Source organism: Ochotona princeps, chromosome 22 (assembly GCF_030435755.1).
Source record: "Ochotona princeps isolate mOchPri1 chromosome 22, mOchPri1.hap1, whole genome shotgun sequence".
Taxonomy (NCBI): domain Eukaryota; kingdom Metazoa; phylum Chordata; class Mammalia; order Lagomorpha; family Ochotonidae; genus Ochotona; species Ochotona princeps.
Genome location: NC_080853.1, coordinates 16,100,872 through 16,123,036, shown reverse-complemented (window position 1 = coordinate 16,123,036; position 22,165 = coordinate 16,100,872). Strand labels below are relative to the sequence as shown.

Genomic DNA, 22,165 nt, shown 5'->3' with positions numbered 1-22,165 from the left:
TCCCATCTCCACACATGGGAAAACTGAGGGCCTGAAATGGTATGCACTTCCCAAATCTGGCCCGGAAGCTCCTAGAGACCACCAGACCCCACAGTGCTTGCAAGTTCTCACACTGAATGGGGGAAACTGAGGCTCAGCCTGGTCCAGGCACTGGGAAGTTCCCAGCTAAACCCTGGCTCATCAGAGACTCTGGGCTCAAGTTCAGCCTCATAGGACCACTATCTCAGCCGTGGGAGACATGGCTTGAGATCTCTCCTAGAAGACTGGCAGAGGGTCCTGGAGGCAACTCAGAGTGACAAAATTGGGAGACCTCCAGGCCCAGCCTCTTTCTGGCCACCCCCTCCCATCCTGGCCTCTGGCTTCTGCAGAGTAGAGGAGCTGCCGGAATCCCCAGTGGCCAGCGCCAAGGGGGGCTCTGGGAAGACTCACCCTCCCACCTCCCAGAGCGGGCACAGAGGCCTGGCATGGGGAGGGGCACACTGCTCTGATTCAAAGGGATCCTGGCCCGGTCTCCAAGCACTCCCTGGATGCAGGCCAGCTACAGAGCCGGGGTGGGGGGCGGTGGGGGGGAAACAAGCAACAGGCACAAGTGAGCATCCCCCACCTAGCAGCATTCTAGAAAACAAGAAACACACCCAGCTGGGAGAGGCACAAGCCTGGGCTGCAGGCAAAGGTCAAGGGGCAGGGAGCCCAGGCCTCAGCCAAGGGCACCACGCTGTCACCAACAGGAACAGGCCTTCCGGCCACTGCAAACCCAGGCCAGGCTAAGGGCAGCATGGTCCATTAAACTTCCGGACTTTCAGGCCAAGGTCAACCCCCAAGGGTTGGGTCGTTCCCAGAGCTGCCTACAGGTCAAGCAGTGGGCACTCAGGAGGTGCTGGGACCATCGAATGGTCCAGCTCTGAGGGAGCTCTCAGCTCTCTCATCATGTCCAAGTGGGTAGCTTCTTTCCCGACCCTGGCAGCATGGGGGCACAAGGAAGCTCCCCCCACCACCGTGGTAAGTAGCAGACTTGTCCCAGAGAGAGCAGATGACAACCTCCTGGGGTTTAGGAAGCTGCCGCTGACCGGCTTCTCTCACGACATCATCCTTCCAGGCTGTGGGACCGTTAGACTGGGCGGAAGTGGACTCGAGCCAAGGGGATGTTCCCAGATGTCATCTTTCAAACCGGACCCGCCCTGAGAGAGGCAGGCGGGGACAGGCCCGCTCCAGGGAAAGTCCTGGCTGGAGATGGGGACCATTTCGGGCCTCCCCCTGGTGGAGTCCCCCTGAGAGACCTGGCAAAGGTGGGGAAGCAAGCCTCGGAAAATCAGAGGAGCCATGCACCCGAGGGCCAACCCCCAGGCCAAGTCCTGCATCCACGCGCACTCCAATGCACTTCTCCCAAATTCCCCTCCCGAGCCGGGCCCTGGTGCCCATCTCCACCACCAGCTACCTCCGGGTGTTCCCCTGTCCTACCGGCGCCTCCCCGCACACCCCACCTTGAGATAGTCGTTCTCCGAGCGCAGCTCCTCCAGTTCCCGCACGAAGCCGCTGGGGCCGCAGTCCAGCAGCTCCTCCGTGAGGTCGGAGAAGGCGAGCGAGGTGCTCAGTGGCAAGCGGCTGCTGCCCGCGGACGACGCGGCCATCGACGGCTCCTCGGGGGACGCGGGCGGCCGCGGGGGCTGCTGTTGCTGTGCCGCCAGCGCGGGCTGAGGTTGCTGCCCTGGCCTGGCCCCCGCAGGGCCCCCGGCCGCCGACTCGGCATCGCTGCTCAGCGCCAGCTCCAGGCCCAGCAAGCGCGCCTCCTCCGACGCGCAGTCCGACACCTCAGAGCTACTGTCCGTGAGGCTGGGCGGTGGGGGCGGCGGGCGCGGCCCGGGCCCCGGACGCGGGCGGCCCTTGGACCGAACCCCGGCCCGGACCCCTGCCACCCGTGGCCCCGCCACCCGTGCCCCGGGTGCCACCGCGCGCCCCTTCTTGTCCGGCCGCGCGGAGGATGCGGCGCTGCAGGCGGCGGCGGCACCAGGGCCTGGGCCGCGGCGGCCCTTGGCCAGCGACCAGCCGGCCACGTCCTTGGGCCGGGCCGGTGACGGCGCGCGGTGGCTCTTCTTCCTCTCAGAGGCCGGAGCGGGCACGGGACCGCAGCCCCGGGCTGGGGGCTCGGCAGTCGGCGCCTCCATCTCGGCCTCTCTGGGCCTCAGCGAGCGGCGCGCATGGCTCGGGCCCGCCCGGCCTCGGCGTCCCCGGGGAGGCTCTCCGCAAGGCTCCCGCTGCTCGAGCTGCGGCTCCGCTCGGCCCACCTCAGCTCCGGGACTACGCTCCGGCTTCGACCCTCGCCGCGCGGGGTCCGCGCTGCCCTGAGATCGCAAAGTGCGGCCAGATCGCCTCCAGGCACCCCGGCTCCGACTCCGGCTCCGCCCGGCGCCCGCCCCCTCGGCCTCGCCGCGCCCCCGAAGCGCGCCCGGGCCCCGTCCGCCTGCACGCCGCTCGTTCCCTCGGGCTCCGAGTCCGGCTGCGGCCCGGGTCCCGGCTCCGCCCGGCGCGGCCCGCCCCCCGCGCAGCCCCGCCAGCTCCCCGCCCCGCCGCCTCGGCTCGGGGGCGCGCGGCTCCGCGAACAAAAGGCGGACGCGGCGGGAGCGGCAAGAAGGGATCTGCGAAGCAACAGCGACCCCCTCGAGGGTCAGGCGGGCCCCGGCAGCCGCGGCTCCAGCTCCCCGCTCTTCGGTTCCGCCGCCGCTCTCTCCCCTGCCGGCAGAAGAAAGCCCACCGGCCGAGGCACCCCTGCGCCCTGCGTCTGGGCCGGGGTCTTGTGGACGGCGGGATGGGGTATCCCCGGGCGGAGGCCGGGCGGACCCCAGCAAGCCGGAGACAGCATCCATGCACACCCCGCGCCCCTCGCCCCTCGCCCCTCGCCCAGTTCCGAGCGTGCGCGGACTCCGCCCCCCTCACCCTGCCCCTCAGGAGCCGAGATTCCCATCGTACAGATGCGAAAACCGACGCCTGCAGGGCGCAAACGATGCCATCACGGTCAAACCAGGGTCGGGCTGGAACCCAAACCTCGCAGCCCCAGGCCTGCCTATGCCCAGGCGGCCTCTGCCGCCCTCCCAGCGACGCTGACACCGCGGAACCCGGGCATGTAACCGACCTTGCACGCCTTGACTCTCCGTGATGCCAGGCCTACTCCACGTCCAGCTGAGCACGGTGGACATGCAGGAGACTCTTAGGCGATATCAGAGCAGCGAGGGTTCAGGGAGGGTATGGCCATGATGGGTGCTGGCACAGGTTGGGACAATGACTTCCCCAGCCCACTGGCCCGGGTGATTTTCCTTCCAGAACTGTCTTCACAACCTCTGGGGGAGTCCTGACACCTTCTCCTTTGCTGCTCCACTCAGCCCTGAACCACTGCAGGGCCCAGCCAGATCCAGCGCTCAGCTGCCCCTCTGCCTAGTTACTCCTGCAACCTCTTCCTCCTCAGTTCCCTTCCTCTCCCCTCCCCTTTCTAATCCTCCTCCACTTCCTCACCTGCCCCATCCACTTCCACCTGCAGGGAATTCACCCCTGAGGCCCCATTTCATGGGTCCAGGTGTGAGTGCACCTCCATGTGCACTCCCATGGAACCAGGTACAAAACAGGTCACAGGTTGCCCCATGCTGTGCACACCCCCTGCTTGTACAGGCATCAGGTCCTGTGTGCTGGTCAGGTACTGGCCCCAGGGAGCCCATACTACAAGGGGAAATGAACCATAAAAGATGCGTCCCATGGGGTAAGCAGTGAGCCTGGCATTACCGTGCCATGTTCCACACTGGAGTCTCAGCTCTGGCTCTTTTTTTTTTCTTTAAGAGAGAAGCAGAGACAAAAACAACATTCATCATCACTGCTTCACTCCCCAAATGGCTGCAACAGCCAGAGCTGAGCCTGTCCACAGCCAGGGGCCAGGAGCCCCCGGGGGTACCACATGGATGCAGGGTTCCCATCTGCTGCTCCATTCCCAGGCCACAAGCAGGAGGCTAGATGGGAAGTGGGACACAAAGCAGCACCCACATGGGATGCGTGTGCATGAAGATGGATGATCAGCCACAGCACCAGGCCCTATTTGTTTTCTTTTTTTAAAAAGACTTCAGGGCCTGACGCGGTGGCCAGCGGCTAAAATCCTCTCCTTGAACATGTCAGGATCCCATATGGGCACCGGTTCTAATCCTGGCAGCTCCACTTTCCATCCAGCTCCCTGCTTGTGGCCTGGGAAAGCAGTCAAGGATGGCCCAAAGCCTTGGGACCCTACACCCATGTGGGAGACCTGGAAGAGCTCCTGGCTCCTGGCTTTGGATTGGCACAGCACCAGCCATTGCAGTCACTTGGGAAGTGAATCATCGGATGGGAGATTTTCCTGTCTCTCCTCTCTGTATATCTGGCTTTGCAATAAAAATTAAAAATAAATCTTAAAAAAAAAAAAGACTTCAGAAAGAGAAATGGAGAGAATCAGAGAAAGATTCTCTACTGGGGCCCAGCACGGTGGCCTAGCGGCTAAATTCCTCATCTTGAACGCACCAGGATCTTATATGGGTGCTGGTTCTAATCCCAGTGGCCCTGCTTTCCATCTGGCTCCCTGCTTGTGGCCTGGGAAGGCAGTTGAGCACTCCCCAAAGCCTTGGGACCCTGCACCCACATGGGAGACCTGGAGGAAGTTCCTGGCTCCTGGCTTCAGACTGGCGCAGTACCAGCCGCTGCTGTCACTTGGGGAGTGAATCAGCAGACAGAAGATCATCTTCTCTGTTTCTCCTCCTCTCTGTATATTTCACTTGACAATAAAAATAAATCTTTATTTTTTAAGATTTTATTTATTTTTATTGGAAAGTCAGATATACAGAAAGTCAGATATATAGAAAGAGACAGAGAGGAAGATTTCCCATCCGATGATTCACTCCCCAAGCGGCCCCAATGGCTGGAGCTGAGCCAATTCGAAGCCAGGAGCCAGGAGCTGTTCCGGGTCTCCCACATGGGTGCAGGATCCCAAGGCTTTGGGTCATCCTCCACTGCTTTCCCAGGCCACAAGTAGGGAGCTGGATGGGAAACGGGGCCGCAGGGATTAGAACCGGTGCCCATAAGGGATCCCGGCATGCAATGCAAGGCGAGGACTTTAACCACTACACTATCACACTGGGCCCCAAAATAAATCTTAAACAAAGAAAAAAAAAAGAAAAAAAAAACATTCTCAGTCCCCAAATCAGGACTGTACATGGTGGAAGCCAGGAACTTCAGCTGTGTCTTCCACGTGGGTGACAGGGACCCAGAGACATGGACCATCAATCTGCTGCTTTCTCCAGGCCATCAGCAGGGAGCTGGATTGGATGGGGAGCAGACAGAACACAACCTGCTATGGGCTGCTGTTGTCACAGGCGATGGGTGTTACCTACATGCCTCAGGCTCCTGACTCTAGCTTCCTGTTAATCCAGGCCCTGGCAGGCAAAGGTGGTGGCTCAAGTAATTGAGTGTGTGCCTACCGCTCACGAGGGAGGCTTGGGCGGAGCTCCTGGCTCCTGGCCACAGCCCAGCCCGTTACTGTGGGCCTTTGAGGAGTGAACCAGTAGGTGGCATCTGTTATCTACATCTTCCTCCCACCCCAACAATGGATAAGATTTACTTATTTTTACTTATTTTTACTTATATTTACTTATTTTTATTGGAAAGGCAGATTTTTACAGAGAGAAGGAGGGGCAGAGCAAAAAGAACAAATGGATACTTTTATAAAATGCCATGTCTGGTACAAATTGATTCCTCCCAGGGTGGCAGACGGTGGCACAGGGGCTAGGGTGCTTTAAGAGCCTTGGATAATGATGCAGGGTGGGAATGCCACTTTTGGGCCAAGAAGTGTCTCTAGACTGGTACGCTAGACCTAATGTCATGGTTCTTTCCCCTCATCCCTCCACCTCCCTAGCCCTGCTGCTGGGCTCTAGGGGCTGCCCAAAGTCTAAGAGATGCCAAGTGACTCCCAGAAGCTGTGCCTCAATTTCTCCTGTGTAGGCTGTGGGCTTAGAGAAGCTGCACAGTGTGTGTACAGAGGACAGACCTAACCAGGCTAGCTTGGCTGTTGCTGCCCACACTGCAGGTCCTGAGACCCCAGGGCTCGCATCTCTGCACTTGCGGGAGGCAAACGGGGTCCCTCTGCACTTAGTGTCAGGTTAAACCAGAGAGGTCACAAAGAGGATGAGAGCTGCTTAGTGTTCAGAACTGGCCCTACACAGCCCTCCGTGGGTGCCAGCCAGCCTTGCGGTTATCCATGTACACTGCCTACTGCCCACTGCCCCCAGGCCCATGCTCAACTCATCAGCAAAGGCTGAGGGAGTTCCTGGAGCCGTATCAACTCTAACTCCACCATGCTGTGGACACACCTCCCACTGAGGGATGGCATCTGCATTCCCTCCCCTTGAACCTGAGCCCATCTTGGTCTGCCTCAACCAACTGAGCGTGGCGGCAGTATGTCAGGAACCACAGGCTCACGGGCTGGCTTCCCACCCTGGGCCCCAACCCTATGCTGTGAAGAAGCTCAAGTCACACAGGGAGGCCCCAGGAAGGGGCCAGCCATGACTCAACTAAAACTCCAATATGGGATGTCACATCCTACCCTGTGACTTAACCTACCGCCCGATTGATGTCTTCATCAGATCACTTTTGTTCTGGCAAGAGCAGATGCTCAGAAGAGAAGTCATGGGCTCCTGAACCAGGCTCCTTGGTGGGAAGTAAGGAATCAGACTTTCAGCTTTTAGTTACGAAATGAACAGGGTGTGAGCACAGGTCTAGCGGCATACAGCAGGCAGAGGGGCCTGGCACGGAGAGGGAAATGAGGAGTTCTCTCAAGACAAGTGCAGTGTGAGATGTCCATAGAGACCCCAAGTGTGGACATCAGCTGGGCGAGGGCCCTGAGTGTGGATCCTGGAGTGGCAGCAGGCCTGGCACTCTGAGAGGGCCAACAACGTGTAGTTATGGTTAATCCACAAGTGAGGTCGCCTAGGTTGAGGACCTGTGGCAGACTGGAGAGTGATCTGGAGAGAGAGTGGCAGGGAGAAGAGGCAGTGTGGAGAATGGCCTGAGGTCAATGGAGGCCGGGGTGGGGGGGTGGGGGCAGGGACTGGGAGCAAGGGGCACAGCTAGTGCAGCTCAGCCTGGGAAGGAGCCAGCTCCTCCTGCTCTCTCCTGAAGGGGGCGCAGAGTGCAGCAGCAGTATGAAGGTGAGGGCTCCTTAGCAGTGCCAGCAGTTCTCCCAATGCAAGACAGAGGGTTGGATAAGAATGAGGACAAGGGAGTAGCTGAGGGGGGCAGTGGAGCAGAGTTGGAGAAGGGCAGAACCCCAAGAGTGGACAGCAGACCCTGGACACAGTGGGGAGCCGGGCAGATTGCACAAGATGCTCCAAGCTGGCCAGGCAGGCCATTGACAATGGCTGCACCTGTCACTGTGCAGCCCATGTCACACTTATCATATACATGGACTTTCCCCACTTGGTGAGTGGTGGAGGCACTTCCGTTAACAAACCCCTGGCACTGTACAACCCTCTTCCTCCCCATACTCATGGGGTACTCCCTTCCCCCTTGGTTGGTCATTGGGAGTCAGTGATTCACATCTTTTTCTTTAAGAATCACTGTGTATTTGAGAGGCAGAGATAATGGAGAGCTCTTCTATCTGCTGGCTCATTCCCTACATAACTGGAAAAAACCAAGGCTAAACCAGACCAAAGCTAGGGACCAAGAGCACCTTCCAGGCCTCCCATATGGGTGGCATGGACCCAAGCACCTGGTCATCTTCTGCTGCTTTTCCACTGAGAGCTGGATGGGAAGCGGGGCGGCTGGGACATGAACTGACCCTGATATGGAATGCCAGCAATGCATAGCAGACTATGCATACACACTATGCCACTGTGCCAATACAGCTCTTGTAAAAAATCTTTTTGTTTCCTTTTTTAAAAATTATATTTATTTTTATTGAAAGTGAGATATAGAGAGGAGGAGAGACAGAGAGGAAGATCCTCCTTCCGATGATTCACTCTCCAAGTAGCCATAATGGTCAGAGCTGAGCCAATCTGATCTGAAGCCAGGAGCTTCTTTCAGGTCTCCTGCATGGGTGCAGTATCCCAAGGCTTTGGGCCATTCTTGACTGCTTTCCCAGGCCACAAGCAGGGAGCTGGATGGGAAACAGGGCTGCCCGAATCAGAACTGGCATGCATATGGAATTCCAGCACGTTCAAGGCAAGGACTTCAGCCACTAGGCTACCGTGCTGGACCCTTGTTTTAACTTCTTACTGGAAAAGCATAGAGAAAGAGTTCCTATCCACTGGTTCAGTTCCCCATTACCCTCAACAGCCAGGGCTGAATCAGGCCCAAAGGCAAAGGACGGCAATTCCTCCCAGGTCTCCCACATGGGTCAGAGAAACCAAGGATGTGCGTGAGCCATCCACTGTGGCCTCCCAGAGTGCACATCAGCAGGAAGCTGGGATGGGGAGCAGAGCTGAAACTTGGACCCTGGTGGCTTAGGTCTTACCCATTGTGCCCAGCACCTGCCGGAAAGAGGCAGTGCTGGGCTGGGGTGGGTGAGACACCAGGATTCCGAGGAGGGAAGTCTTCTAGGGGCAGGTGGGTGTGTGGGGTGTCCCCTCAACCACTCTCACACTGAGTTTCCCTGGAATGGGACAGCTGGGTCAACCTCCCTGCTCCTCCCAGCATCCAGGGTTCAGTGAGCAGGGGAGAAGGGGACACAACCAGAGGTGTGGGCTGTGACCCTGCACTGTTGATAGCCAAAACACAGATTGCAACAGCCATGTTTGCAGCGACAACAGGGCCCTGTGTGTGTCTGTTTTGCCCATAATACTGAGGCAAATACAGGCTGAGGGGACCGTGGCCAAGGGGTGGGCTGTGTCATGGGTGGGGGAAGATGGCAAGCTCCCCTACGTCACAAGGTGAGGGACTGCTCAGGCAATGTTACCTATTAGCTCCTGCCCTGGGCAGAGGCCCCCTTGCTCAGGGACTCAATTTTTGAGGCTGTGTGGGTCATTGACATCCTACTGTGTGCAGGGAAAAAGAAGTCGCTCTGTGCCTACTGTGAACGTGACATGATGTGGCAGGCAGGGGAGGGGAGGTGGGTAGGCAAGGCTCCCTGTATCATACTCTCAGGGGTGGGTGTGCAGTGGTGGGCAGCAGGTGCCAGGGGCTACATGTTGGCTGCAGCAATAAGTTCCAGGACAGTGCTCCACTGCCTTGAGCTCTTGGGGTGAGGCTGGGGCAAGAGATGATGAGGTCTTGCGTGTATAAGTATGTGTGTGAGATCCGAGAACCAGGTATCCTGTAATCACCAACAGACCTTCCAGCTGGAACTGGGCTGGCGCTGTCCCGGGGCCCTAGGAGGCCACACACCCTCCAGGGGTGGGTATAAAAGCCAGGGTGGAGAGCCTGGGGCTAGGGTTGGGCAGAGGTGCTGGCTACTGCACGCGAACTGCCAGCAGGTAGGTGAGCTACAGGTGCGCTCCCTCTTGGGGACCTGGAGGATACTTTGAGGACACCTCACACTGTGGGACAGACTGCAGAAGGTCACCAGAGCTGGGGCACAGCAGAGTAAGTACCCCCTCCCCTACCCTCATCCTGTGACTGCCTGGCCTGGGGCTCCTAGGTGGAGGCTGCGTGGCCACTTGCCAGGGACTGGAGCCCTGTATGTCTCGGAGAGGCGAGGTGGGAACAGCAGTGAGCTCTGTGGTTTGGCCACCAGACACCAGGGTGAGGACTAGGGGGTGGAGGCCTGGCTTAGCATTCCAACTCTTTGGGCAGACTTTTCCTTAAAACAGCCCTAGGAGGCAGAAACTGGTATTTTACATATGAGCCAACTGAAGCAGAGAGGTTTAAGAATGTGCCTAAGGTCCCACATCAGATCAGTGGCAAAACCAAGCCTTCAGCTCCCTGACTCCAGAACCTGAGCCCTCTCAGCCAAAGCCCACAAAGTCCTGAGGCCCTTTCCCCACCCACACAGCAGTTTGCATGACAACAAAGAGATCACTGAATCCACCAAAGGGACCTGGAGCCAGGTCAGCTTTAAGCCCTGGGGAAGGTGTCAGCGTGGAGGCACAGCAAGTTAAGCTGTCACCTGTAACATCTGCATCCCACATGAGTGCTGGTTTGAGTCCTGGCTGCACTGCTTCTGATCCAGCTTCCTGCTAACACACCTAGGAAGGCTGTGGAAGATGGCCCAAGCACTTGAGTCCCTGACATTCACATGGTAAACCCAGATGAAACCTCTGGCTTCAGACTGGCTCTGACTCAGTTGTTGAGCCATTTGGGGATTGAACCAGCAGAGACAAGACCTCTTTTGCTCCCCTCCCACTCTGTAACTCTGCCTTTCAAATAAATAAGTAAATCCTCTTTTTCCATTTTTTTTAAAGATTTATTTTATTTTTATTACAAAGTCAGATATACTGAGAGGAGGAGAGATAGAGAGGAAGTGGAGCTGCCGGTATTAGAACCAGCGGCCATATGGGATCAAGGCGAGGACCTTAGCCACTAGGCCACGCCGCCGAGCCCTCTTTTTCCATTTTTTAAAAAATATTTTTGTTGGGCCCGGTGGCGTGGCCTAGCGGCTAAAGTCCTCGCCTTGAAAGCCCCGGGATCCCATATGGGTGCCGGTTCTAATCCTGGCAGCTCCACTTCTCATCCAGCTCCTTGCTTGTGGCCTGGGAAAGCAGTTGAGGACGGCCCAATGCATTGGGACCCTGCACCCTAGTGGGAGACCCGGAAGAGGTTCGTTCCAGGTTCCCGGCATCGGATTGGCGCGTACCGGCCCGTTGCGGCTCACTTGGGGAGTGAACCATCAGACGGAAGATCTTCCTGTCTCTCCTCCTCTCTGTATATCCAGCTTTCCAAAAATAATAAATCTTTTAAAAAATATTTTTGTTTGAAAGATTTTTAGATAGAGGGAGAGACAGTGAGAGAAAGATTGATTTTCCATCTCCTGGTTCACTCTCCAAATAGCACAATGGCCACAACTGAGATCTGAAGCTAGGAGCCAGGAGCTTCTTCCTGGTCTCCCATGTGGGTAAAAGAATTTGGACCATCCTCTGCTGCCCTCTCAGACCTTAAGCAAGTAGATGAATGGGAAGTGGAGCAGCCAGGACTAGAATCAGCACCCATTTGGCATTCCGGCACAATAGGTGGAGGACAAGCTTGTTATATCACTAGCCCAGTCCAACCCTGTTTTGCTTTTATAAAGCACTGGGAAGCCTCCTTGGGACTGTGTCAAGAGCCATGCATAAGCTCTTTGACCTTGCAGCCAGCTGAAAAGCACTGTAAAGGACAAGATCACAGGTGAGCAAAGCTCACTGCAGGCTCACTCAGGATCACTGGCAGCAGGAAGGAGGTGACTGTCCAATAGGAGGGAGAGCCAGTCATGTAGCCCTCCTACATCCTCCAAGGTGACCACACAGAGCTAGCTAAAGTCACAGAAAATTCATATCTGTTGTTACTTGGGGAGGCATTTTATAAAGCCATCTGGGCTGTGATCTGTGGTCTACATGACATGAGATCTCAGATGGGGAGAGGTTATTTTTGAAACATGGAATTATGCATGTTTTTATATTCTCATTCTCCCCTAGAGTCCCTGAACTTAGAAGACGTTCATTCAGGGCAGGTGTTTGGGTCAGGACAAATGCCCTGAGTGTGATGCCTGCCTCAGGCTCCACTTCCAATGCAGCTCCCTGGTAGTGTACACCCTGGGAGGAAGCAGTAATGGCTTAAGAACTTGGGTCCCTGCCACCCACATGGGAAACCCAGACTCCTGCTATTGACCCAGCACAGCCCCAGTGCTCATGGGCCTTTGGGAGATGAAAGAGTTGATGGGACTTGCTCTGTTGCTCAAAAAACATATTTTTTTAAGGAAACAAGGCATTTGGAAGGATCTGGCTTTTGGGTCTCAGCATGTTTGGTGCAAGCTTCTGGAAGAACCTCTGGGAAGCCTCAGGGACCAGAACTGAGGCCAGTCAGTCCAAAGACATTTCTGAAATGATCCAGCCTGACATGTTTCATGTGGGGAAACTGAGGCCCTGGGAGGCAGATGGCCTGATCCAAGGTCCCATAAGGACCAGGAGCTTGTTGGCTGGGCCTTCAGCCTCTGCCTAAAGAGCCACAATGGCCAGGAGGTGAGTGGAAGTCGCAGCTAGAATCCATGGTGTCCTAGCACGGGCATCAGATATGGTCATCGAGCAAGCCATTTATGGACTTACCCAGTGGCCTGGGCGTAACAGCAGGCTGAGAGCAAAGGGCAGCTGGGTGAGTGTGGGTGTGGCATTGGCAGGGAGCGCCCCACACCTGCTCCTCTCATCCCTGGTCTTGCCTTTCAGTGCTTGCTTCCTCCCGAGCTGGGCTGAACACTCTCACTGCTGGCTGCCGGGCCAGGTTAGGAGCATGAAAGGTGGCCGCTGGCGCTACACTCGGCTGGTAAGGGTTGCATTCTGCTAGGGTTATGGCAGAGGGTGGGGATGGGATGGGCACGGGAGGGCAGGTGGCTGGCAGGTAGGACCCTGGCAGGGGTGGATGAGGTGGCTGGGGGACTGGCTATGAACTTGGGGCAGGCTCATGGTCCTGTGACCTGGGTGGGAAGAAAGACCACTAACTCTGCCCCTACCTCCTCCTCCATAGGCTGGAGCCTTGGAGTCTTGGTATGTAGGTGCATGGGCCTGCGCTCGTTCGCTCGCTCGCTCTCTCATACTGCATTGGGGAAGCTCAATGGAATGAGTGGGTGCCTGAGTACACTGGTGTACCATGCACATGGAGACATACAGATTTAAGTGACTTCAACTCACACTCCACTGAACAGTTCACCCACCCTGACAGATCCACACAGCTTACAGACAAAAACCCACATGATCACACTTACCACTACGTGGGCAGGAAATCCTTCTTTGTTGTCATTATTTCTTGCACGTGCACACGTGCGTGTGCACACATACACTCCTAGGGCTGGACAACCACCACCACCTGCAGTTCCTCCCTTCCACCACTACCCCATTCCCAGGCTTCAGTGTGCTCCCTGGCAGCCACCTCTCCAACCACTCCTGCCCCCTGTGCCATCCAAACAGCACAGCAGGGTACTGGGGGAGTTTCAATCCTCACCGGGCAGGGGCCAGGGAGAACACAGGCTGCAGGTAGGGTGTTGTCCCATCACGGGCACCTCTGCCAGTCTCCCCTGGGCTATGCTGGGGAGCAGGGGCTGGGGCAGGGCCCTGAGGCTCCTCTGCCGGGGTCACTGGACCTGCCTCTGCCCCTGACCCAGCGGGCCCCTCTTGGTGTTGTCACAGCCCAGCAGTGTGGAAGATGCCCTGTCTGCAGAGGAGGATGCTGAGGAAGAGGAGGAGGCGGCGGCAGCCCCAGCCCCAGAGGAGCCCCTGGAGCCCCAGCTGACAGAGGCCAGCCAGGTGCTGGGGGCCTCGGAGATCAGGCAGGTTCGGGCACCACATGGTCCCGGGTTTGCAGCCTGGTGGACCCACTTTCTTGTTCATACCAGCCATGCCCTGGGGCCCCGGGGCTGGGTCTGCTCTGTTTGCTTCTCTCTGGGCTTCCCCTTTGCTTTGTAGAAAATGATTGCAGAGCATGAGTGCTGCTATTTTCCCTGGACTGCGGGGTGGAGAGGAGGAGGGAGTGGGGAGGAATACGAGGGAAGAAGCTGATTCTGAAACAGGACAAGTTCCTGGAGCTGAAGCTGGGACAGAGGCCAAGGGAAAGGTCCAGGCAGAGGCCTGAGCTGAGTTCAAATCCCCACTCTGCTAATGATTCCCCACATGGGCTTTGGATTCAGTTGTTTTGCTTCCCTGAATCTCAGTTTTCCTCACCTGTGAAATGAGTGCAGGAACCCCTACCTCTGAGGGCTCTGTTGGTGGGTGTGGACATGCCTGGGACACCTGACTGTTCACCCCTGTTTCAGCTGTTTAACCTCACGCCTTCCACCCCCAGCTCAGCCTCCACCTGCCCCCACGGGTCAGGGGACACCCCTGGAGCCTAGTCTTCCGCACCGCACGGGATGGTTTCAGCCTGCGGAGGCTGTACCGGCAGATGGAAGGCCATGGCGGGCCAGCGCTGCTGGTGCTGCGGGACCAGGATGGGCAGGTGAGCCAGGCAGAAGGCTGTTGCCTCCAGGACAAAGGGGCAGAGGTGCTGGGCTGAGCCACCTGGGATAGATGCCCAGGAGGATACTAAGACCTACCTCCCATGCAGAGTCCATCCCCAACCATTCATGGACCCAGCCCAAGAGGCTGAAGCATTTCACTGCTCCCAGCTGGATAGGGGGCCAGGCCGATCTTCAAACAGCTTGACCCACTTGGAATTAATATCCTATGGGGAAGAGCCTGTTATCCAGCACACAGCCCAGAAACGCAAAACTGCACCTTCGCAACCAAGAGGAACATGGGGCTGGAATCTTTCCACAGTGGGAAATGGACAAGGAAACGACGGTGACTCCATCGCACACATACACTCCTAGGGCTGGACAGCCACGATGCTGGGAGTAATGCTGGGCAGGCAGCAAACCTGACACAGAGCTGCTGGGGTTAGGGTTTCTTTTCTTTCCTTTTTTTTTTTTCCGAGAGCGACATAATGGAGTGACAGAGCAAAAGAAAAGAGATGGATCTTGTATCTTGCATCAGCTGGTTCACTCTCCAAATGACTACACCTGCCAGGGCTGGGCCAGGCTGAAGCCAAGAGCCGGGAACTCCATCTGGGTCTCCCACACGCATGGCAGGAGCCCATGCCATTAGGACCACCTCCTAATCTTTCCCAGGTGCATTAGTAAGGAGCCAGGTCAGAGTAGACTGGAATCAGTGCTCGGACAGGGAAGGCTGGCATGGTAGGTGACAGCTTAGCCTGCAGTGCCACAGTGCTGGCCCCTAGGTGGTGGTGGTACTTTTTTTTTTTTAAAGATTTATTTATTTTTACTGGAAAGTCAGGTATACAGAGAGGAGGAGAGATAGGAAGATCTTCTGTTTGCTGATTCACTCCCCAAGTGAGCGCAACGGCCAGAGCTACGCTGATCCAAAGCCAGGAACACGGAGCCAGGAGCCTCTTCTGGGTCTCCCACTAGGGTGCAGGGTCTCAAGGCTTTGGGACATCCTCGATTGCTTTCCCAGGTCACAAGCAGAGATGGATGGAAAGTAGGGCTGCCAGGACATGAACCAGCACCCATATGGGATCCCAGAGCTTGCAAGGTGAGGACTTTAGCCACTAGGCTATGACACCAGGCCCATCTTTTTTTTTTTTTTTTTCTTTAAAGAAGCATATGAAAGGCATTTAGAAGACAGAAAAAATGGAACAGGAACTTGCCACGAGATAAACTTACAGAAGAGCTGTGCATTGGTTCGATGCAATGGTAGTATCATGGTGATATTAAGAAAAAGTTTGGCCTTTGGGATTGAACTGTTCAGGGCTACAGGGTCATAGTATCTGCAAGCTGCTTTCATCATGACTCAGACACACACGAGGCAGGAGAGGAAGCAGACTCTAAAGGCATTTGCGAAGGCTGGGTGAAGGTGGACAGCCGCCGGACTGCTCCTCATTCCTCTCCTTGCTGAGCCTGCTACATGCAAGCAAGGGAAAGCAGCTTACAAACCAGTGTGTTCTCTTCAGGATAAGCAGGGTGCTTCAAAGAGTGGCTGGGGATGCTGCAATGCCTCAACTGGCTAATCCTTCACCCACAAGTGCCAGCATTCCCATACGAGTGCTGGTTCACATTCCAGTTGCTCCACTTCCCTTCCAGCTCCCTACTTGGTGGCCTGGGAAGGCAGTGGAGGATGGGCCAAAGCCTTGGGACCCTGCACCCGTGTCGGAGACTTAGAGGAAGCTTCTGGCTCCTGGTTTTGGATAAGCTCAGCTCCAGCTGTTGTGCCCATTTTGGCAGTGAACCAGTGGATGGAAGATCTTTCTCTCTGTAAATCTGACTTTCCAATAAAAATAAAATAAATCTAAATACACATACACAGTGACTAAGAGGCAGATACCTGATACCTAAGATGCAGCCAGGAACAACTGGAGCCACATCAGAAGCCTTGGTTTTAAGGCCTGGCTTGTTCTCAATTCCAGCTTCTGCTAAGAGGCACTTGGGACGCAGCCATGATGGCTGCAGGACGAGGGTCCTCGAGTTGCTACCTTCAGGCTGGCCTAGTCCTGGGTATTGTAGGCAACTGGGGAGTAAATTAGTAGTTGGGCTCTCTTCAAATAAATAGAATACATTTAAAAATACAGTAAGACAGAAGTTAAAGGGCCTGGTTCCATAGCCTAGCGGATGAAGTCCTTGCCTTGAATGCACCAGGATCCCATATGGGCGGCAGTTCTAATCCTGGCAGCCCCGCTTCCCATCCAACTCCCTACTTGTGGTCTGGGAAAGCAGTCAAGGATGGCCCAAAGTCTTGGGACCCTGTGCCTACATTGGAGACCCAGAAGAAGCTCCTGGCTCCTGGCTTTGGATCAGTTCAGCTCTGGCTGTTGGAGCTGCTTGGGGAGTGAATCATCTGGAGGATTTTCCTGTCTATTTGCCTTTCCTATAAAAATAAATAAATATTTAAAAAGAAAAAAATAACAGAAATTAAGACACCTTATGCTTGGATTTAGGTCTAAGATCCATTCCCCAACCTTGTTTCCTCGCAAAGCTGACTCTGGGAGGCAGTGGGGCTGGCTCAAGTCCTTGGGCCCTGCTACCACCTGGGAGATGTAGATTGAGTTCTTGGTTCCCAGTTTCATTCTGGGTTGCTGGATGGAAGCACTCTGGCTCTGTCTGCCTCTCAAACAGATACAAATTTAAAAATTTGTATTTCTTTAAAAATTTAAAAATAAATTTAAAAACAAAAGTGTGTACACAGGCAGGAAACGGACTCGGGAGATAAAGAGGAGACCTGCAGCCTCCTGCATTTTCTCTTTTTGCCCATGTACAGCCTGTGATTTTTCTGGAAGGGCTCCTTGTATGAGATACTTAAGTATGAGCTGATAGACGAGGTCAGCCGTAGCCCTTCTGCAGGGTGCTGTGTGTGCTCATGGCAGGCACCCCCGGAATGAGCTCTTTTCCACCCAGAGGGTGGGGGAGATGGGGATATGTTCAGCTGCAAATGGCAAGTTCTGCTTTTCAGATGTTTGGCGCCTTCTCCTCCTCGGCCATCCGGCTCAGCAAGGGCTTCTATGGGACGGGCGAGACCTTCCTCTTCTCCTTCTGCCCCCAGCTGAAGGTAACCTCTGGCTCCACCCTGGGGGGAGGGTCTGGGAGGACCAAGCTTGGGGGTGAGGGGAGGGCAGCAGCTGTGAGCCTCATGCTTGCTGGGCTGCATCATGTCTCCCTGGAACTCCGCTGGTGGTGAGCAAAGGAACCCTGGGGCCTGCTCATATTTTTAAAAGAAAGATTTGAAAAGCACAGAGAGAGAGAGCTTGCATCTGCTGATCCACTTCCCAAATGGCTACAGGGGCCAGGCTGAAGCCGGAGTCTGGAACTCCATCCAGCTCTCCCTTGTGGGTGGTAGGAACCCAAGCACTGGAAGCATCATCTACCACTTTTGCACGTGACTACACAGTGAGCTGGATTGAAATTGGAGCAGCCAGGACTGAAACCTGCACTCTGCAGTTGATTTTAGTCAAAAGGCTGAGAGGCGATGGAACCTGCACTGTAATACAGGATGCAGGTGTCCCAGGTGGCCATTTAACCTGCCGAACCACTGTGTGGAATGCCAGAATCCCATACGGGCACCAGTTCGAGTCCTGGCTACTCTGCTTCTGATCCAGCTCCTTGTCAATGCGCCTAGATCCTAACGGTTAGGCACCCCACCAGCTATGTGGGAGATCCAGCTGATGCTCCATTCTCCTTTCCTGGCAAGCTGGTCACACAGAGTGGTGAGATCCAGGATGACTTCCCTTAGGATGAGTTGTTGAGCTAGGACAAGAGGCGGCAGGGATGCAGGTTCTGGCAATCTTTCTGGAGTGTGTGCAAAGGCACAACCGTGGGAGATAGGAGAGAGCATGCAGGGATCCAGAGCTGTACGTGTGGCAGTGCAGGTATGGCGCCCGCAAGCAGGATAGATTCAGGCTTTGCCCGGTGGGTAAGGAACTAATCTGAGCACCATGGTTCACTTTTAGAGGTCTAATTTCTCCCACCCTGCCATGCCACCATCTGCCAGGGGCCTTCCCCAACCTTCGCAGGAATGGGGAGAGACCTACAAGGCAGGGGCGGGGTCTCCCTGCTTCCCTTGTGGTGACTGGAGAAAGGATGGTGGAGGGTCCTCTCAGGCCTGCTCCTTAGCTTACACCTTCACTTGGTAGAAAGGCAAGTGTGCACCAAGCCCAACACCTTCTGGCCTCCAGCACTTGCTCTTCCCACCCTGCTTGTCCTTCACTCAGCTCCCACTACACTGGCTCTTGCCTGTGCAGCCTGCCCCCACCTCAGGGCCTTCACGCACACTGCCCCAACTGCCCTCACACTGCATCTCTTCAAGGCAGAGAGAGAGAGAGAATCTTGAATCTTCCATTTGCTGGTGCACTCCCCAAATGACTGCACGGGTCTACCATGGGGGTGCTTGGGTCCTCCTCTGCTTTCCCAGGTGCATCAGCAGGGGGCTGGATTGGAAGTGGACCAGCCAGGACTTGACTTGAACTAACATCCATATGGGATGCCGGTGTTCCAGGCTGCAGCTTAATCCACTGTCTCACTACCGGCCCCAGGACTCAGTTCTGACATTACTGTCTCAGGGAGGACCTTCCCTGACTACTGACTGAAAGTGAGCACTTATCCCTGGATGTGCTGCTTGTCCTTTCCACCTGTCACTATGTCACACAGGTATTTATCAGTCTCCTTCCATTACAAGGCGGAGATTCTTGTCTGTAGTGGTCACTGTTGCACCTAGTGTCTGTAACATGGGAGTGGCAGCACCCTAGCCTGTCCTCATGGTGGCCCCAGGTTTAGGAAGTGGTCCACACTTACCTGTCTTGGCCTCTGGCACTTGCTCAGCCAGCATTCCAAGTGGCATCATGAGCCTAGCCTGGTCTCATCCTTAGGAACCACAATCATCTCTCTGTCAAGCCTGAAGGCCATGGCCACGAAGGAGGCAGAGAGGAGCTGACCAGCTGTGCTTTCAAGTGGTTAACATCAGCTCAGTCCTCGTGAGCATAGGCTTTGCTTAGTTCATTCTCGTTTTCTTGATTCCTTTTTTTTTTTTGGCAACAAATCATAGGCAATCATTATGATGGCACATTTAAAAAAAATCGTGGAAAAATGGGATTCATTTATTTGAATGCAAACACTTGGAACTCCAGCGTTTTTGCCTAAGACCATTTTTCCATGAACTGTTAGAAGGCCTCTTGTGGCTCTTTTAAAGTCTTTTGTTACTTGATTTGACACAAGTGATTTCTTCATCCAGCAAATATCTAGACTGTGACCTCAGGAATGCAGCTGGTGGTCAAGAGCAACGCCATAGATGTCCATGTCCGGGGTCAGGCCCAGCTGCTCCCGATAATGCACACACAGCCCCCCACAGGGGAGACCTGGCTTCAGTTCCTGGCTCCTGGCTTCAGGCTGGCCTGGCCCTGGCCACTGAGGGCCTATGGCAGAGAGTGAAGCAGCAGATGGAAGCTGTGTGTCCGCCTTTCAAATAGGATGTGGCAGGAAAGGCTGCCTTCGCTAGGGTGACTGCATAAAGTCTGAGAGGATATTTGTGCTGGAAGATGGCAAGAGGGTGCCGGTGAAGACAGAGGGCTCTGGGAAGGACCTTGGTGGAGATGCTGAGCAGATCAGACAGCAGGGTGGACGTGGGCTGGGGCAGGAGAGTGCAGTGGAAGAGACCCGGCAAGGGGTGAGCAGGGCTGGGACAGGCCGAAGTGGCCATGGTCAGGATATGGAGGGTTCGCTGCTGGGTAGCCAGGGAGCCTCACGAGGAAAGCTCACAAGATGAGTCCCAGCTCCTGACCTGGGCTTGCCGGCTCCTCTCTCCACAGTGCTGGAAGCAGGGAGCCTTAGAGGTTTGTTTCGATTCCTACAACCAAGGGGCTTCCAGAGCATCTGGATTCTAGGAATTCAGCCACCAGAGTATGAGGCCATGAACTCTGAGGCCTCTGTGAAAAGGAACCTCAGGAGCCCTGAGCACTTCTGGCAGCTGGGCTGGAGCTGGGCTGTGGTTTCATGGCCAGCACTGCCACCTTGTGCTTTGAAGCTGAACTGCTGGGTCATCTTGGCCTTTCCACTCCCCAGGTCTTCAACTGGACAGGACGCAACTCTTTCTTCGTGAAGGGAGACTTGGACTCGTTGATGGTGGGCAGCGGCAGGTGCGTGTCTCAGGGCTGTGGGCTTCCCCAGACAAGGTGGAAAGCTGCTCGGTGTCAGGCTGTGCCTTCCATATCCCTGTTACTGCCCCCGCCCACCAGAGGGCACAGTACATAACAGCTTGGCCTGAACTGCCACTCAGCCCAGTAGATTGCGGATTCTAATCCACTGGAGTAAGCGTCTGGCCTGTGTGTGTGTGGACAGGAGGTGGGGCAGGGGAGGAAAAGGTTTACTTGACCCCTGGTGTGACCTCCAAACCAGGCCCACTGCTTGACTGATACCAAGCAAATTTCCCTGCCCGCTTGCCCAGAAAGCCTCCTGTGGTGTGGCTCCACCTAGAACAGGTGGACACACATAGGTGTGTGGACACTCGCCCCCTGCCTCCAGCAGAGGGCATTCAGGAGATCTCCCACTGAAGCAGCTTGGGGTGCACCTATGAGATTCATGCCTGTGGGGAAAGCTGTTCTGGGCCCCCTAAACAGAATGGTGATGATGGTTGCACCCCTGCCCTCAACCTCTGCAATTCAGGAAAACTCAGTTTAAAGGAAAACAAGCCACAGGCCACACTGGGCTGCTGGCTGCTGTCAGGGCGTGTGGCCAGGGGCTGGTGGCCCAGGTGGGTCCCACGGGCCTCCATGCTAGGGAGTGAGCCTCGCTGCAAGTGTCCTCTTCTCTTTAGTGGCCAGTTTGGGCTGTGGTTGGATGGAGATTTGTACCGTGGTGGGAGTCAGCCCTGCGCGACCTTCAACAACGAGGTGCTGGCCCGGCATGAGCAGTTCTGCATCATGGAACTGGAGGCCTGGGTGCTAAGCTGAGGCTTGTGGCGGCTGCCAAGGGAGCAGCCCCATTCTGCTGTCCCAAGCACAGCCAGTGTGGACCATGCCTGGGAGGCCAGTCCCCTGATACCTGGGGACCTCGAGGGACTGGGAGACACTCCGAGCACCACAGAGGCCCTCAGCGCAGCTGTCCTGGAAGAGGGCCTACAATATGCAAGTGCCTGTTGTAGATCACCAGCAGACATGCACTCACGCAGCAGCTCAACCACCTTCCCGAACACCAGCATCTTCCCTATGTCGCTCCAAGGCTGCACATGTGCACACATAGGCATATGTGTCGTTGTATGAGGAGTATGTGAAAGCAGCCAGTGAGCAACATGCCTACTTGGACAACGAGATGGAAACCTGTGTAGATGGGAACCTAAGCTGAAAGAGAAGGGCACTGAGCCACTGCAGAATGCCCGGTTTGAGTCCTGGCTATTCCACACTTCTCATCCAGCTCCCTGCTGACACATCTGGGAGGGAGCAGATGACAGATAGCTGAAGTACCAGGAGACTTGGGTGGCTCCTTGCTCTGGCAGGAAAATGGGAGGTGAACCAGTGAGTGGAAGAGGTCATCTCTCTGTTGCTCTGCTTTTCAAATAAATATAGCTTTAAAAAAAAAATAAAATAAAGAGGGTGAGTTGCTGTGTGCACAACAGGAATTCTGAAATGCAGGAGAGCCAGTCACATCCCTTGCCAGCAGCATCTGTCACGGCAGCAGCCTAGGGTTCTTCCGGGGTTGACTCAGCCACTGCTGAGTGAGGACACCAAACACGGGACTTGCCCCGGCCAATCCTGCTCACAGCTCAGGTACCACGCAAACCAATGTCCAGGCCCAGACCAGGTGGGGAGGGTGAGGAGCACACATGGGAAGGGTCACATTCAGAAGGCTTTACTGCAGCCAAGGGTGGCCCAGTCACAACTTGCCCTTCTATTTACATTCTTAAGGTGACAGTGTTCTGCAACTCCAGACACCAAGTTGTTCAAATCTCTATTTGTATACAAACAGCGGAGATTAAAACAAACAAACAACAAAAAAACCAACGTTGAAAGAGCCTTAAATGTA

General features: G+C 55.6%; 2 protein-coding genes across 4 annotated transcripts in view; one reads left to right on the top strand and one right to left on the bottom strand.

Moving 5' to 3' along the window:
- SOGA1 (suppressor of glucose, autophagy associated 1) overlaps positions 1 to 22,165 on the bottom strand; it is a 78,702-nt gene that overhangs the window by 54,826 nt on the left and 1,711 nt on the right. Inside the window, exon 1 of one of the 2 annotated variants that reach the window (XM_004585790.2) lies at positions 1,482 to 2,492. The exons of the other annotated variant lie outside the window; for it this stretch is intronic. Within the exon in view, the coding sequence (XP_004585847.2) occupies positions 1,482 to 2,162 (681 nt within the window). The 5' untranslated portion in view covers positions 2,163 to 2,492. Of the gene's footprint in view, positions 1 to 1,481; positions 2,493 to 22,165 lie in introns of those variants that run through there. 2 annotated transcript variants of the gene reach the window in all.
- Positions 9,439 to 21,096, top strand: TLDC2 (TBC/LysM-associated domain containing 2). Of its 2 annotated transcripts, none has more exons than XM_058679929.1 (7): positions 9,439 to 9,576; positions 12,345 to 12,441; positions 13,302 to 13,418; positions 13,954 to 14,106; positions 17,112 to 17,207; positions 20,210 to 20,283; positions 20,961 to 21,096. In XM_058679929.1, exons 2-7 carry the CDS (start codon positions 12,409 to 12,411, stop codon positions 21,094 to 21,096), a joined length of 609 nt encoding a protein of 202 aa, XP_058535912.1. In that variant the 5' UTR covers positions 9,439 to 9,576; positions 12,345 to 12,408. The 2 variants fall into 2 exon arrangements, with proteins under 2 accessions (XP_058535912.1, XP_058535911.1); XM_058679928.1 differs by having other exon boundaries at positions 13,302 to 13,445.